Source organism: Mobula hypostoma, chromosome 5 (genome assembly GCF_963921235.1).
Source record: "Mobula hypostoma chromosome 5, sMobHyp1.1, whole genome shotgun sequence".
NCBI lineage: Eukaryota > Metazoa > Chordata > Chondrichthyes > Myliobatiformes > Myliobatidae > Mobula > Mobula hypostoma.
This window is the reverse complement of record NC_086101.1, coordinates 12873283-12890889: the sequence shown is the minus strand read 5'-3', so window position 1 is coordinate 12890889 and position 17607 is coordinate 12873283. Positions and strand designations below refer to the sequence as shown.

General features: G+C 45.0%; 1 protein-coding gene across 1 annotated transcript; it reads right to left on the bottom strand.

Annotated features, from left to right (window-relative positions):
* Positions 1 to 1116: 1116 nt before the first annotated feature.
* LOC134346604 (zinc-binding protein A33-like) lies at positions 1117 to 16405 on the bottom strand. Its single transcript, XM_063048040.1, has 6 exons — positions 15959 to 16405; positions 15784 to 15879; positions 9920 to 10153; positions 9270 to 9292; positions 9064 to 9182; positions 1117 to 1724 (listed from the first exon to the last, which is right to left on the bottom strand). The coding sequence occupies exons 1-6, from the start codon at positions 16367 to 16369 to the stop codon at positions 1192 to 1194; spliced, it is 1416 nt and encodes a 471-aa protein (XP_062904110.1). The 5' UTR covers positions 16370 to 16405; the 3' UTR covers positions 1117 to 1191.
* Between the last annotated feature and the right edge of the window lie 1202 nt (positions 16406 to 17607).

Here is a 17607-nt window from a genome sequence, read left to right as displayed (position 1 = left end):
AGCGACTGAACCTTCTTGACCAACCCCTCATGCAGGACCTTGTGAAATGCCTTGCTAATGTCTACGTAGTCAACATCCACTGCCTTGCCTTCATCCACTTTCCTGGGAACTTCATTAAAAAACTGTAAGATTGGTTCGACTTGATCGACCACACACAAAGTTATGCTGACTATCCTTAATCAGTCCATGTCTCTCAAAAATTATACATCCAGTCACTTAGAATACCTTCCAATAACGTTCCCACAACTGACGTCAATAATTTTCTGGGTTTTGTTTGGAGCCTTTTTTAAACAGTGGATCAATATTGGCTCTCCTCCAATCCTCTGGTAACCAGTCAATATGTAGAAACTTAAAATAATTTACTTTACCAATCTTATGTTTGTTGCTACGGTCTGTGATCTCTCTACAAATTTGTTCCTCTAAATCCCCGGTATGGTTGGCTGGTCTGTAATATAATCCCATTAATGTGGTCAGACCTTTCTTATTTCACAGCAGCTGTCGACCACACCCCTCCCAGAGCACCACAATATCATCATTCCAGGTGTTGATCCATGTCCTGAGCTCATCCCCCTTTCCTACGGTACTTCTTTTATTGAGATTTACACAGCTCAGATACCAGTCACACCACGCTCAACATTCTGATTCCTGACTTGGTCTGAGGTCTTACCAATATCTGTCTCAACAACTTCTCCACTCGCTGTTCTCATCCCCCTGCAACTCTAGTTTAAACCTCACCATGCAGCATTAATAAACTTTCCCACAAGCATATGAATCCCCTTCCAGTACAGGTGCAGACAGTCTCTGTGGTACAGGTCCCACCTCCCCTGGAAGAGAGACCAATGATCCAAAAATTTTATACCCTCCTCCCTACACCAAATCCTCAGCCACGTGTTAAACTGTATAATCTTCCCAGTTCTCACTAGCACATGGCACAGGGAGCAATTCTGAGATCACAACCCTGAAGGTCCAGCCCTTTAACTTAGTACAGAACTCGCTGAGCAGAAGCTGTCACTCGCCCGACCCAGGTCATTGGTACCGATATGGACCACGGCTTCTGGCTGCTCACCCGGCTAATGCGGTGAAAGAGTTAAAATTAATGGATCGATAATTCTCAAATCGTGTTTATTTCACTCTCCACACATTTATATTTACACTGACTTACTCCTGACGCCGGTCCCGGACCCCACCCGTTTACAGACCCGGAGCGGAACCGGAGCAGATTCTCAGCCACTCGTTTTCATATCCAATCGCGAATGAAGGATAAAGTTTCTCCGTGAATTTATTCCCAGTGAAGGTGTGGAGATGGGACTTGGTCTCCGCGTTGTAAAATGAAACTGTCCCGGACTGGTAACTGAGATAAACTCCCACCCTCCCGGGGATGGGACCGGCAGGGAGACGGGAGTCAGGGGAGGTGAGAACCCACATCTCGTCATTAAACCGCCCGATGATCCAGAATCCGGTCTCCGGACTCGGTGTGACCGATCCCTTCCTCTTCACAGACTCTGCGGCGACTCCCAGATCCCACCACCGATTCCCCGTCACCTCCACCTCCCAGTAATGTCTCCCCGATGTGAATCCCTCCGATCCCAGCACACAAGCCCGGTCTGTGAACCTCTTCCCGGTGTCAGGGAGATTCCTCCGGGTCTCGGTCCGTCTCACACTCTTCCGATCCTCAGACACCTCGAGCCACGGATTCGCCGTTTCCACATCCAGGGTGACAGAGACTGGGGGGAGAAGCAGAGAATTAGAGAGTCCCCGGGGATCGGGGGCAGACTCGGGCAGCGCGGCCCCAGGATCGGACCGGGGGAGAGGCCGCTGGGCCTCAGGCTCAGTCGTGTGGCCGACAGGACCCTTTCCCAGGGTTTTACACAAACACAGTGGATCGACAACTAAAACGTTTGCGAGGATTAACAAAATCTGAGGAAACTCAGTGGTTTAAGCAGCAGATGTGGAAGGAGATGGACGATGGATGTTTCACATAAGAAATGGGAGCAGGAGTAGGCCATTCGGCCCATCCAGCCTGTCCGCCATTCAATAAGATCATGGCTGATCTGTCCGTAAACTACCGGACTTTCCCCCATAACCCTTAATTCCCCTACTATGTAAAAATCTATCTAACTGCATCATAAATATAATTAGTGAAGAAGCCTTAACTGCTTCCCGGGGTAGAGAATTCCACAGATTTACCACTCTCTGGGAAAAACAGTTTCTCCTTATCCCAATCCGAACTCCTCTCCCCTGTATCTTGAGGCAATGTCCCGGAGTTCTAGTCTCACCGAATGGAAACAACTTTCCTACTTCTATCGTATCTATCCATTTCAAAATGTTGTATGTTTCTATAAGATCCCCTCTCATTCTTCTGAATTCCAGAGAGTATGATCCCAGGCGACTCAATCTCCCCTCATAGGTTAACCCCTTCATCTCTGGAATCAACCTGGTGAACCTCCTCTGCACTGCCTCCAAAGCCAGTATATCCTTCCTCAAGTATGGAGACCAGAACTGCACACAGTACTCCAGGTGTGGCCTCACCAATACCCTGTACAGTTGCGACATGACCTCCCTGCTCTTGAATTCAATCCTTCTAGCAATGAAGGCAAACATTCTGTTTCCCTTTTTAATATCCTGTTGTACCTGCAAGCCAACTCAACAAGAGAAAGGAAAAAGGAAGATAACCAGTGGAAATGTTTATGAGAAAGGGGGGGAGCAACACCGGAGTTAGATGAGGATGGGGTGAGTGAATACTGGAGGCATTTAAAGAGGAGGTAAGGCAGGCTGTTCAGCCAAATTCACTCGTGCTGACCAAATTGTTTCAGCGAGCTGGTCCCGTTTGCCCATCATTGCTTTAACCCTTTCCTATCCTTGAACCAGTTCAATTCTATTTAAGAATATATAACAGCACCCACTTCTGCACTTCCTCTGGCTGCCTCCTAAGCTCCAGGGAAAATTCCCAGCCTATCCAGCCTCTCCTTATAACCCAAGGACTTCAACTACTGCACAGAGTCTTGTCATCTTCAGAAGTTTTCAGATGACTCTGCCATAGTTGGATGCATCAGCAAGGGAGATGAGGTTGAGTACAGGACTACGGTAGGAAACTTTGTCACATGGTGTGAGCAGAATTATCTGCAGCCTAATGTGAGAAAGACTAAAGAGCTGGTGGTTGACCTGAGGAGAGCTAAGGTACCGGTGACCCCTGTATCCATCCAGGGGGTCAGTGTGGACATGGTGGAGGATTACAAATACCTGGGGATATGAATTGACAATAAACTGGACTGGTCTAAGAACACTGAGACTGTCTGCAAGAAGGGTCAGAGCCGTCTCTATTTCCTGAGGAGACTGAGGTCCTATAACATCTGCCAGACGATGCTGAGGATGTTTTACCAGTCTGTGGTGGCCAGTGCTCTCATGTTTGCTGTTGTGTGCTGGGGCAGCAGGCTGAGGGTAGCAGACACCAACAGAATCAACAAACTCATTCGTAAGGCCAGTGATGTTGTGGGGATGGAACTGGACTCTCTCACGGTGGTGTCTGAAAAGAGGATGCTGTCTAAGTTGCATGCCATCTTGGTCAATGTCTCCCATCCACTACATAATGTACTGGGTGGGCACAGGAGTACATTCAGCCAGAGACTTATTCCTCCGAGATGCAGCACAGAGCTTCATAGGAAGTCATTCCTGCCTGTGGCCATCAAACTTTACAACTCCTCCCTTGGAGGGTCAGACACCCTGAGCCAATAGGCTGCTCCTGGACTTATTTCATAATTTACTGGCATAATTTACATATTACTATTTAACTAGTTATAGTTCTATTACTATTTATTATTTATGGTGCAACTGTAACAAAAATCAATTTCCCCCGGGATAAATAAAGTATGACTATGACTATGACTATGAAGTCCTCCAGTCATCAATGTCCAACAATTTTAGAGTCCTCCACAAACATACAGAACATGTCACCTACTCCCACTTCCAAATCATTCATATGAATGATGAAAACAGTGGACCAGCGCCCAACCCTGCAGAACACCACTGGACACAGGTCACAACCCAGGCAGCTCTGTATCCAATTGGCCAGATGGTAGTGTAGCCCATGTGATCTAATTCTCTGGAATATTCTACCATAAACTACCTTTACAAATATCTCATTAAAGTCCATGTAGACAATGTCTCCTGCTTTTCCATCATTGGTCTTCTTCATCCATGCAGAAAGCCACACTGGGTATCCCTGATTAGTCCTTGCCTTTCCAAATGATTGTAGATCGTGTCTCTCAGAATCCCCTCCATTAATGTACCCACCACGGACGTTACGCTCACCGGTCTGTACTTCCCAGGCTTTTCCCGATAGTCTATCATAAATAAATGTTCAACAATAGCCACCCTACAGTCTTCTGGCCCCTCACCCGTACCAACTGATGATACACATATTGTAACGAGAGTCCGAGGTGAGGATGGTTAGGACCCAGGTGCTGGAGTATCCGAGACGAGAATCGATACACGATACGAGACTGAGACGAGAATCCAGAGTCCAGCTGACAACTGAGCACCGAACCTTCTCCTTCCACTGACTTTTGTGCTAATGGCAGCTCGCACTGATCAGGAAGGTGCATTACCGCCACCTACTGGACTGGAGTGTGATAGGAGCTGTCACAGGGATCAGGTCCTGCCTCCCAAACCTCTTTTAATTAAAAAGTTAACAACGGTCCTACATGACTTATCCATCCCTGCTTCAGGTGCCAGAATATCCTGCAGCCCAGGGACCACAGATCTACCCAATAATTGATTAAACAGCTTCCTACGTTTACCAAATATCTGTGGCACATCATGATCTCATGTTCCACTGTCTCTGATACCTTCAAAAAAATCACACGACTCATTCCCATACTTACCAACAAGCACCAAAGTGGAGTGAAAATCTGTGTGTCCTAACCCCAATCTCGCCAACCAAGCATCTTCCCTCTCATTCCTTCCCAAATGGCCCCTCTCCTGAACTCATAGGCAGCCATCAATCCCAGGGGATTATGGATTTACACCTCTGGTGGACTGTGTCCTCTCCAGGGTGCAAGCCCGTGTGGGAAGATCTGAAGAACCGGCTGTTGCCCATGCAGCAGCATCAAACTAATGATAATGGCCATAACTTCTGCTGTATGGACAGATAATCCTCGTGTCAGCCTTTTCCCCAACTCGACACTAAACCAGGGGATAAATATCACAGACCCCACCCACTATCGACTGGGTCTTTAGATCCATCGGTGAAAATAGGCAAAAAGGGCAAAATACTGCTGCCATAAATGACCAGACACCATCTCATCACCCACAAGACCCTGTCTATCCCCAGTAATGACAAATCTATTTCCACATCTGGAAATATCCAAATTTGAACTCCTGGCCAGGCCAATGTTGGGTTAATCTGCAAATCGACAAGACCATACTCCTACACGAATTCCCTAATTATCCACCCAAAACATTTACCAAATCTGTTAGTCTGTTCGCAACAATCCATTAAAGCCGGGTCACAGATGGAGCAGATGGTTGAAATCTTCTTCTCACAGGAGTGGGATCAAATACAAGTGGTCACATGTCTGAGGTGGGAGGAAGGAGTTTAAGGTGAGTCTATCTGAACAGTGAGTGGTTGATGTTGGAACTTGCTGCTGGAGGAGATGATGGAATCAGATACAATCACTGTGTTTAAGAGACACTCAGACAGACACTACAGTTCACAAGACACAAAAGGAGACTGACCTAATGCCAGCGAATGGGATGAGTATAGATAGGTAAATAGGTTAGCACAGAGTTGATGGGTTGAAGGGCCTGTTTCTGTGCTGTAAGACGCTGACTCTGTGACTCTAAATGAACTGAATGACTGAGACCCCACAGCCTCCGGTGCAGAGAATTCCAAAGCTACCCCATCCTCAGAGGGTTCATCCATCCTGAGACAGTGACCCCTGACCCTCAACTCCTCAGACAGGGGAAACATCCTCCCTACATCCCGTCTGTTGAACCCGGGAAGAATTTTGTGTTTCCCTGATATCTCCTCTCATTCGTCTGAACAGAGAACACAGAACAGTACAACACAGGAACAGATCCTTCATTCAATGTGACAGTGATTGATCGATACCGGTATCAATTCCTCTTCTGTACCAGTTCCCCAAAACCTCAATCTCTCAATCTTTCAGAAGTTTCTCTAAATCCACCTTAAATATATCAAATTATCAGGCCTCACATAATCTGCTGGAGGAACGCAGTGGGTCGAGCAGTATCTGTGGGAGAAAACGGACTGTTGACGTTTTGGGTCAAACCCCTACATCAGAACTGAGAGTGGTGAGGGGAGTCAGAGAGGATAAAGTGAGAGGGAGATGGAGCAAGGAGAGAGTGTGAAGGAACATTATCAGTAAAGGAGGTGATAATGGGAACTATTAGGAGAGAGATGAATGACAGATGGAACCAGAACCGGATGGGCCAGTGGTGAGAAGCATGTGGATGAACTGTTAATGCAGATGGTAACAGAAGATCTTTGTCCCCTTTGCCACAAACCCACCTCCACCACCCCATCACCCACATTCCACTCTCAGTCCTGATCCAGGGGTTCAGCCCATTCAGGATCAATGTGGTCGTTGATATCTGGAGTCACAGGACGTGGGAGAGGCATTTCACGTACTTCCCATGGAGACAGGTATGGGAGATTGGGAATTAAGACAAATGTGTTGCTATGTCTTGCAACGTATCCATATTACTAAACAGGAATGTCGATTGGATTCACAATTGGCTTGGCCACAGAAGACAGAGGACTGTGGTGGAGGAGTGTTATTCTGTCTGGAGTGCTGGTAATTCTGTTGGTGAGTGATATATGTGGCCTGCACACTTGAATTGGCACAAATTTGGTGGAGTTGTGGATAGCAAGAAGATTGTTGAAGGGTACAGTACGAAAGGATCAGTTGGAGATCTGGATGGAGAAATGGCTGATGGAGTTTAACCTGGAGCAGTGAGGTCCAAGAGCACAGCTCCCTCAAGTGGCAACACAAGTGCAGAGTCTGGTCAGGAAGGTGTAGGACAAGCTTGTCTTCACCAGTCAGGGCATTGAACGTGGAAGTTGGCAAGTCCTGTTGCAGCCATTGAAACTTTGGTGAGGTCTCACTTGGTCTCACAAGAGACCAGAGAGGCAGGACTCTGATGAAGGGTCTCCACCTGAAACTTTGACCATCTCTTTGTCTCTGCAGATTCTTCCTGACCTGCTGCGTTCCTCCAAATGCTTGTTTTTGGCTTTGCAGTATCAATAATAATAATAATAATAATAATAAATACATCATCATTTATTACTATTCGTAATGTCTACAACTGGTATCATCCCAAAGTCACCAGATAATAGCATTGACAAATTAGTTCCACACGGGAATATTTCTGTAAATCTTCAGAAGGCCACAATACTAAACACCACTAGAATAGTCGAAAGTTCCGAGCAATTGAGAAATTAGTGGCTTGTCCGTGCCCGTACCTCAGGCTTTACCAGCTTGAGCTGAGAGAAAAATAGAAGTACAATGATAATAAGAATTAATTTACAGAGCACCTTTCGTACAAACAATGTAACTCAAAGTGCTTCACAATGGGATAAAGTGGAGACACGAAACATGTCTGTTGAATGCCAGGTTAAATAAATAGGAGTATTGAGGAAATGGATACAACAGCAATGTTTAAGAGGTGATTCGACAGACAGATGAACAGGCAGGGAATGGAGGGATGTGGAACGTGGGCAGGCAGGTGGAATTAGTTTAATTTGGTCTCATGGTCAGCACAGACACAGAGTGATCAGGTTACTGAGGGAACTGAGAAAATACATCGTGGAGACTCTGGTCACAAAGAGTGAACAAGGGAGGATTGAACTCTGAGAACTGCCTGGTCACAGATCTCTGACCTGAGGAGTTTCAGAGACAGAGGAGTATACGGATGAGGGAAATTTAAGGGCAGAAAGTGAACATGTGATCACTCCGGCATTGAGGTAAAGGACAGTTTTAAGGGGTTCGATATGTATATTAAATGAAAGAGTAGCTCATGAAAGAATTGGTCTATTTAAGGAACAATCTGGAGCCATTGCCCAACGAAGTGGTTTTAAATTGATATTTCTTATCTGTATTTCCCAGGGAGGTCACGGAATCCAAGGAATTGAGGAAAATAAGTTCAGCAAATTACTTTTTGGAACATATGACATTACAAAATAGGAGGTGCTGGTGAAATCTTGACCGGGGTCAATCCTGGTTGGTGTGTCCGGGCTCAGTCTGATTCAATGATTCAATGTGGTGGTTTGTTAACAACAGTGAGACTCGTGAGTCCAGCAGGGGGCAGAGCTGAGTCTGCAGTCACAGACAGGTCAGACAGGGTCAGTGGCTCACGAGGGTCTCATGTGTATCTTTCTGACAATACTGGACGCCACACTGATACAAGCTTTATTTTATTTAGAGATACAGTATGGAACAGGCCCTTCCAGCCCAACAAGCCACACTGAGCAACAACCCACCTATTTGACTCGAGTCTAACCACAGGACAACTTTCAATGCCCAACTAACTTACCGACAGCTACATCTTTAGACTGTGGGAGGAAACCGGAGCACCCGGAGGAAACCCATGCGGTCAAGGGACGAACATACAAATCCTTACGTATGGTGCTGGAATTGAACTCAAAATCTGACACCCAGAGCTGGAATAACTTTGCACTAACCACTACGCTACAGTGACTGGCCTTTATTCCCTGTAATGTCATTAAATGAATATTAAATCCCCAGATTATGTGGTCGGGTTCAGAATTGTGTCCTGTCGGGTTTGTACAGTCTGGATGGGAACAGGATGCAGTGGGACATCTAACAGTCCCGTGTATTGGTTGTATTGTGCCCCTGTGTCTGTGTGTTCAGGGGTCAGACATCTCCAGCTGACAATGTGACACTGATGTTTCCCAGCACGTAGGATTAAAGCTGGAATAAAACTACAATTCCCCTTCAGCCCATTGTTACAGACAATCTTTGCTTCTAATTCTAATGACTTGTGTCTCGTAAATAAGGACAAATGAATCAGTGTAAGTTTTACCTCGATTAATGTCATCAAGTGTTTCTCTCAACGCTGAGTTCAACAAATAGAGGTAATCGAATTTTTCAACTGGAAGGACACCATCTGTCACTGAGAATTGCTGGGTGTCATCACTAATTCTGCAAATATAAAATTGTTGGTTATGAACTGCAATGTTGAACTGGTTTACAAATCCATACAGAGATTCAGCAAAGAGCAGATCCTACCTCCTCTTTCGACGAGTTTCCTCCTGAAATAAATAAAACACAAATCTGAACAGACTGAGACTTACAGTCCTCATCCTGAATTTCATCCAAATCATTACAAGATGTTGTAAATTCACATTCCTACAGTCACACGCATGTACGAACAACACAGAACCACTTGGTAAATGACCAGGAGTATTTCTGAAAATGTAAAAACAGTGTAGGTTTCCCTTAATTCTCTAACCTAATAGAAAGCACATTTACCTATTGATGATAAATCTGATGTGTGGGTCACATTCTGGAATTGATCCTTTGCTCTCACTTATTGACAGAGAGACCCTCACACCCACGGCACCAGACACACTCACAGTGTGTGACTGCAACTAGATATTAATGTAAGTTTCAGGGATGTTTGATATGGGAATTGAGGAAACAATCACCGGTTCAGTGTTATCTTCAGAGTAACTCATTCACAAGAAGATTGCAGATGGTCCACTGACATACCAATATTGTGGAAGTCCAGTTTTGGGACAACAAAAGTCCTGAACTTCTGAAACATTTCTCTGTCATAAATCAGTTTACAACCAACTGTAAATGTCACAGTTACTTCAAATGTATTGATCACAGTTTTGTCTACTTTTACAAAAGCAAACAGAAATATAATCTCTCACCTTGAGAAATATCACATTCTCTTTTTGATCCATCTGTTCCTGTAACCTTGAGATCTCCTCCTGAATAGAATTTAAATTCTTTTGAATCTCTCGAAGATTTTTCTCCATTGGATTTAGGATCCTCTCCTCTTCTTCCCTGAGATCTCTGAGTATGCGCTGCTCTTTCTCGGTGAGAATCTGGTGCAGTTCAGCAAACTGTGATGTGACGTGGGACTGAAGGATGTGTGACTGTTTCTGTCAAGTGAAAGGTGAAGATTAATTTACTACAACATACATCAAAGTTGCTGGTGAACGCAGCAGGCCAAGCAGCATCTATAGGAAGAGGTGCAGTCGACGTTTAAGGTCGAGACCCTTCGTCAGATTAATTTACTATATTGTTTTGTTGTACTTCCTTCTGACATGGAAGGTGTGTGTTCAAATCATCAAATCTATTTTGGTTCTCAGAGCAATCGCATCAATCCCATTTCCTCATGTCGTCCTGATCCTATTTCTCCCTCATGTGCCCATTAACTCTGACCTGAATCACATACCCCATCTTCATCTCAAAGTTCAATGCAAGATTATTATCAAAGTACAGATGTATCACCATGTACAACCCTGAGATTCCTTTTCTTGCAGGCAGTCACGTTAAATACAAGAAACACAATTGAACCAATGAAGGACTGCACCCATCAATGTGCAAAGAAAAAGCAACAAATGTCCAAATACAAGAAGAAAGACAAAAAAAAACATCATAATAAATAAATAAATAAACAATATAGAGAATGTGAAATGAAGAGTCATTGATCGTGAGTCCAGTTCAGTGGGAAACGTTCAGTGACGGGTGAATGAAGTTATCCCTACTGGTTCAGGAGCCTGATGGTTCAGTTGTAATTGATCCTGAACCTGGTGGTGCTGGATCTGAAGTTCCTGTACCTTGTTCCCAATGGCAGCTGCGAGAACAGATCATTGCCTAGATGATTTGGGTCCATGATGAAGGATGCTGTTTTCCTGTGACAACGCTCCAAGTCAATGTGCTCAATGGTGGGGAGGGCTTTACCTGTGATAGACTGGGTTGGATCCACTTTTTTGTAGGTTTTACTGTACAAAGGCATTGGCATTTACATACCAGGCCATGATGCAACCTGTAAATATAGTCTCTTCCACAGATCTATAGAAATTTGTCACAGTCCTAGATATCATGCCAAATATTCACAAACTTCTAAGAAAGTAGAGGTGCTGCCGAGATTTCTTTGTCACGCCACGAACGTGCTGGAACTCGGACAGATCTTCTGAAATGATAACACGTGGGACTTTAATGTTGCTGACCCTCTCCTCCTCTGATACGCCAATGAGGACTTGCTTATGTACCTACAGTTTCATCCTGCTGAAGTCAATAATCTCCTTGGTCTTGCTGATATTGAGTGAGAGGTTGTTGTTATGACACCACTCAGCCATATTTTCCATGTCCCTCCAATATCCTGATTTGTCAGCACCCTTCATTCAGCCAATGACTGTGATGTTATCAGCAAACTTAACTATGGCACTGGAGTTGCACTTCACCTTCCAGTCATAATGTGAGTAGAGCAGGGGGCTGACACATAACATGGTGGTGTTCTTGCACTGAGGGAAATGGTGAAGATGTTTTTACCAATCTGAATGGACTGCGGTCTGAAAAATGAGGATCCAGTTGCCAAGGAGATATTGAGACTTAGGACATGAATTTTATTGATTAGATTTGAGGGGCCGAGCTGTTGGCAGTGAAGAGCGTTCTGATGTACAGTGCCAATAAAAGGTTTTCACCCCCCTTGGAAGTTTTCATGTTTTATTGTTTTTCAACAGTGGATTTAATTTGGCTTTTTCTGACACTATGCAACAGAAAAAGTCTCCTTTGTGTCAAAGTGAAAACAGATCCGTACAAAGTGATCTAATTATAAATATAGAACACAATATCATTGATTGCATAAGTATTCATCCCCTTCAAGTCAGTATTTAGTAGATGTACCTTTGGCAGCAATTACAGCCTTGAGTCTGTGTGTACAGGTCTCTATCAGCTTTGCACATCTGGACACTGCAATTTTTCCCCCTTCTTCTTTACAAAAGTACTCAAGCTCTGTCAGATTGCATGAGGATCGTGAGTGAACAGCCCTTTTCGAGTCCAGCAATGAATTCTCAGTTGGGTTGAGGACTGGACTCTGACTTGGCCAATCCTGGACATTGTTCTTTTTAAGCCATTCCTGTGTAGATTTGACTTTCTGCTGGGAGCCATTCTCTCTCTGGAAAACAAACCTTATCCCAAGTCGCAGTTCTCTTGCAGACTGTATCAGGATTTCCCCTTGGACTTCTGTGTATCTTGCTGCATTCATTTTACCCTCTACCTTCACAAGCCTTCCAGGGCCTGCTGCAGTGAAGCATCCTCACAGCATGATGCAGCCACCACCATGTTTCACAGTCGTGATGGTGTGTTATTGATGATGGGCAGTGTTCGGCTTACACCAAACATAGCGTAAAGTCTGATGGCCAAAAAGCTCAATTTTCATTTCGTCAGACCGTAGAACCTTCTTCCAGCTGACTTCAGAGCCTCCCACATGCCTTCTGGCAAACTCAAGGGGAGATTTCATGTGAGTTTTTTTTCCCCACAGTGGCTTTCACTTTGCCACTCTCCCATAAAGCTGTGACTGGTGAAGCACCCGGGCAACAGTTGTTGTGTGTGCAGTCTCTCCCATCTCAGCCACTGAAACTTGTAATTTGCCAGACCAGAATGTTACTGATCTGATTCATCCAGGTTTCTGGTTAGGGAAAATTCTGAATTATTTTGTGGGGACAACTTGTGTACAACTGTTTTTATAAAGTCTTGATAGCCGTGATTTATTCATTCAGACTGTCTGTTGAGTCTTTGAACACGGCCCAGTCTACCGACTTTAGCAAACCTGCAGCCGCTCCTCAGCCTCCCACAACTACCTCAGTGTTGTCCTCATCTCTGGAGTCTTGCTCTTCACCCTCTGCCTGGATGCAGGTCGGAGGAGGACGGCCAAATGATCAGATTTCCCAAAATGCGTCTGGACATGCGGTCTAGGGAAGCTTTCCTCATCACAGTGTGACAGTGGGCAAGAGTATTTGGACCCCTGGGGCTGTAAGTGATATGCTGATGATAATTAGGCAAAGTCTTCTTCAAACAAGCCTGATTGAAGTCCCTAACCATTAGTTGAAAGTCATCAGGATCGGCTGTTGCCTGTTTGCTAATTGCGATCATTTGGGAGGCTGAATTGGTGATAGATTGGACATGTAGAGAGGTAGTTACACCCAAGGTGCAGGACACAGGAAACTGGGTGACAGTCAGGAAGGGGAAAGGTTTTAAGGAGCCAGTGCAGAGTATCCCTGTGGCCATCCCTATCAAGAATGGGTATATCACTTTGGACACTGCTGGGGGTGGTGGGCTCTTGACCTAACAGAGGAAAGTCACAGTGGTCGGGTCTCTGGCACTGAGTCTGGCTCTGTGACTCAGAAGGGAAGGAAGGACAAGAAGCACGCTGTGGTGATAGGGGATTCGTTAGTTAGGGGAACGGACAGGAGGTTCTGTGGGTGAGAACGAGATTCCCAGATAATAAGTTCCTCCTCGGATACCAGGGCCTGGGACATCTCAGATAGAGTCCTCTTGTGGGAGGGTGAACAGCCGGAAGTCGTGGTTCATGTCAGTACCAATGACGTGGGTAGGATGAATGACGAGATTCTGCAAAGACAGTTCAGGGAGTTAGGTGCGAACTTAAAGGGTGGGACCTCCAGGGTTGTGACCTCAGGAATCCCCATGCCACGTGCTAGTGAGGCCAGAAATAGGAAGATTATACAGTTTAACACATGGCTAAGGAGTTGGTGTAAGAGGGAGGGAATAAGATTTTTAGACATTGGGCTGTTTTCCATGGAAGGTGGGACTTGTACAGAAGGGGTGGTTTGCACCTGAACTGGTGAGTTACTAATATCCTAGCGGGAAGGTCTTTTAATGCTGCATGGTGGGGTTTAAACTAAAGTTGCAGGGAGGTTGGAACCAGAGTGCCAGAACAGTTTGTAGGAACTTTGTGGAGGCAGATGTCTGGTAAGATCTCAGACAAAGTCAGAAATCTAAATTTTGAGCATTGTGTGACGAATGTCTTGAGCTGCGTATATTTTGATGCAAGAAGTATCGTAGGAAAGGCAGACGAGCTCAGGGCATAGATCAACACCAGGAATTATGACTTTGTCACCATTAGTGAGATGGTTGCAGGAGGGACAGGACTGGCAGTTCGGTATTCCGGAGTTCCGTTGTTTTAGACATGACAGAGTGGGAGGGATTAAAGGAGGGGTGGCATTCCTAATCAGCGAACATGTCACGGCAGTGCTCCGTCAGGACAGACTAGGGAACTCAGCTAGTGAGTTGTTAGGGGTGGAACTGAGTATGACCGTGTCAATGGGGATATATTAAAGACCACCCAACAGTCTGAGGGGGGGATTTACAGGAACAAATTTGTAAAGAGATTTGTTGCAAGAAACACAAGGTTGTTGCAGAAGGTGATTTTAACTTTCCACATATTGTCTAGGAATCCCATACTGTAAAAGGACAGTTTGTCAAATGTATTCAATTGAGTTTCTTTAATTAGTATGCAGAAGTCCTGTCAAGAGAGTGTGCAATTCTGGATCTGCAGTTAGGGAATCAGACAGGGCAGGTGACAGAAGTTTGTGTCGGGGAACATTTTGGATCATTTGAACACAAAGCCATTATTTTCAAAGTAAATATGCAAAGAGATATGTCTGGTCCCCAGGTTCAGATTTAGAATTGGATAAAGGCCAGTTTTGATGGGATCAGAATGATCAGGCAAGTGTGGATTCGGACAGTCTGTTTTCCAGCAAAGCTGTACTTGGAAAATGGGAGGGTTTCAGAAGGAAAATTTTGAGAGTACAAAATCTGTATGCACCTGTCAGAATAAAATACTGACTATCATGGCTTGTAGAGGTGCCTGCATCAGCTGGGAAACATGCTGAAAATGGCAGATGGAAACTAATGCAGACAAGTGTGAGGTTTTCCTCTTCAGTAGGACCAACCAGGGTAGGTCCAACATGGTGAATGTTGGACACTGAGGAGTGTGGTAGAACAAAGGGATCTGGGAATACAACCCCATAATCCATTGAAAGTAGTGTCCCAGGTAGATAAGATCCAATGAAAGCTTTTGGCACGTTCACCTTCATAAATCAATGATTTGAGTGCAGGAGATGGGATGTTATGTTGAAGTTGTAGAAGACATTGTTGTGGCATAATTTGGAGTACTGTGTGCAATTTTGGTCACCTATCTACAGGAAAGATTAAGCAAGGCTCCTAATTAAATTATGAGATGTATAGGTAGGGTAAATGCAAGGAGGCTTTTTCCACTCAGGTTGGATGGGAATACAACCAGAAGTCATGGCTTAAGGGTGAAAAGTGAGAAATTTAACCTTCATCTATTTAAACGTGCCATAATTGTATGTTTGACAGCTATGTCCACAGAGTGCTTCAGAAGATAGAAAAATTGCAAATTAGTTAAAACGTTTGAGAAGTGTGTTGCTTAAAAGGAAATTACAGACTACAGTTTACAGTGAGAGGCAATTTAGAAGAAATACATTTAGTTTTGTCAGCAGCCCGCAGAACATTGCTGAGGTTCACCGGTGCCGTCTTTGAAGAGTCAATGGGGTTAATTCCAGGAACCAATTAACCATTTAACCAACTTATGTGACTGAAACTGTCGTGGTCACAGGGAGAACATGCAAACTCCACACAGACAGTACCAGATGTCAGATTGAGCCCAGGCCACTGGAGCTGAAATATTCAGCTATTCTACACTAAAGGGGACAATATCAGAAATTCTGCTCAGAAGCCTCACCCGAACTCCGGAAATCTTCTCCTTCTGTTGCTGCTCCATTTCCTCAAAGTCTGCTTTGCTTTTTGTCAGAGAGTCGAAGGAAGATTTAACCCGATCCTGGGAATTAAAGAGTGAATAGATTGGACACAATACTTGGTACAACAGAAACAGACGATCGAAAGTGATTTGTTTTTACCTTGTAGACTTGAACAGCTTCTTTAACCGGTATGAAGTTGTGGGACTTGTGTTCCCGCGCAGTCACACAGATCACGCAGATCAGTGTCTTGTCCGTCTCACAAAACAGCTTCAGTTCTTCCTCATGTTCCTCGCAGTAAAATTTACTTTGCTTCTCTTTCGGATTCAGGTTTAGTTTTCGAGCTTTCTCAGACAGATTTGCTAAGGCCCGATTGATCTTTAGGGTGCGGTCTGCAATCTCCTCTCTACATTCCGGGCAGGAGTTTCTCTGCTGCCTTTCCCAACACTGTGTGATACAGGAGCGACAGTAGTTGTGTCCACATTCCAGAGTGACAGGTTCGGTGAAGAAATCCAGGCAGATGGGACAAATTACCTCCTCGGTTAAACTCTCGACCTGTCGTTTCGAAGCCATGTTAACGCCCGGTACTTCCTGATTCAGAATGGTTTCGCTTTCGGGGAACTGCCGAGTCCCTGCAGTACCGAGACTGTCCACTACACGCGCCATTCTCAGTGATGAACGGTCCTGCTGCAGCGGTTCGGCCCGAAATGTCGACTGTACTCGTCTCTACAGATGCTGCCTGGCCTGCTGAGTTCCTCCAGCATTTTGTGTGTGTTGAACGAACATGATATTGCTGCAAGTGTTCAACGGGAAGGAATGGCAGCCATTTCTACATCAGGGTGGGATCAGAAACACAGTAAACAGGCCGGAGTATAAAAGAAACAGAGAGAAGAGGCTGGTTCATTGCAAGACAGGACTGACAGGGACAATTCCTGAAAAGCGAGACAGTTTTCAGATGAAGGATCTCGACAAAAGTGATGAACTGAGAGCTTGGATACAGACATGGAATTATGATGTAGTGGCCATTACAGAGACTTGGCCGGCACCAGGGCAGGAATGGACTCTCAATATTCCTGGATTTCAGTGCTTTAAAAGGGATAGAGAGGGCGGAAAAAGGGGAGGAGGGGTGGCATTACTGGTCAGGGATACTATTACAGCTACAGAAAGGGTGGGTAATGTAGCGGGATCCTCTTTTGAGTCAGTATGGGTGGAAGTCAGGAACAGGAAGGGAGCAGATACTCTATTGGGGGTATTCTATAGGCCCCCTGGTAGCAGCAGAGATACAGAGGAGCAGATTGGGAGGCAGATTTTGGAAACGTGCAAAAATAACAGGGTTGTTATCATGGGTGACTTTAACTTGCCTAATATTGATTGGCACCTGATTAGTTCCAAGGATTTAGATGGGGCAGAGTTTGTTAAGTGTGTCCAGGATGGATTCCTGTCACAGTATGTGGACAGGCCGACTAGGGGGAATGCCATACTAGATCTAGTACTAGGTAATGAACCGGGTCAGATCACAGATCTCTCAGTGGGTGAGCATCTGGGGGACAGTGACCACCGCTCCCTGGCCTTTAGCATTATCATGGAAAAGGATAGAATCAGAGAGGACAGGAATTTTTTTAATTGGGGAAGGGCAAATTATGAGGCTATAAGGCTAGAACTTGCGGCTGTGAATTGGGATGATGTTTTCGCAGGGTAATGTACTATGGACATGTGGTCGATGCTTAGAGATCTCTTGCAGGATGTTAGGGATAAATTTGTCCCGGTGAGGAAGATAAAGAATGGTAGGGTGAAGGAACCATGGGTGACAA

Excerpts from the sequence above, each read along its gene's own strand:
- LOC134346604 (XM_063048040.1), bottom strand. The coding sequence starts at position 16,369 with ATGGCTTCGAAACGACAGGTCGAGAGTTTAACCGAGGAGGTAATTTGT. Across the intron at positions 15,880-15,958 it reads AAGCTGTTCAAGTCTACAAG|GATCGGGTTAAATCTTCCTT; the intron begins GTAAAAACAAAT and ends TTTAATTCCCAG. Across the intron at positions 9,183-9,269 it reads GAAACTCGTCGAAAGAGGAG|AATTAGTGATGACACCCAGC; the intron begins GTAGGATCTGCT and ends TTATATTTGCAG.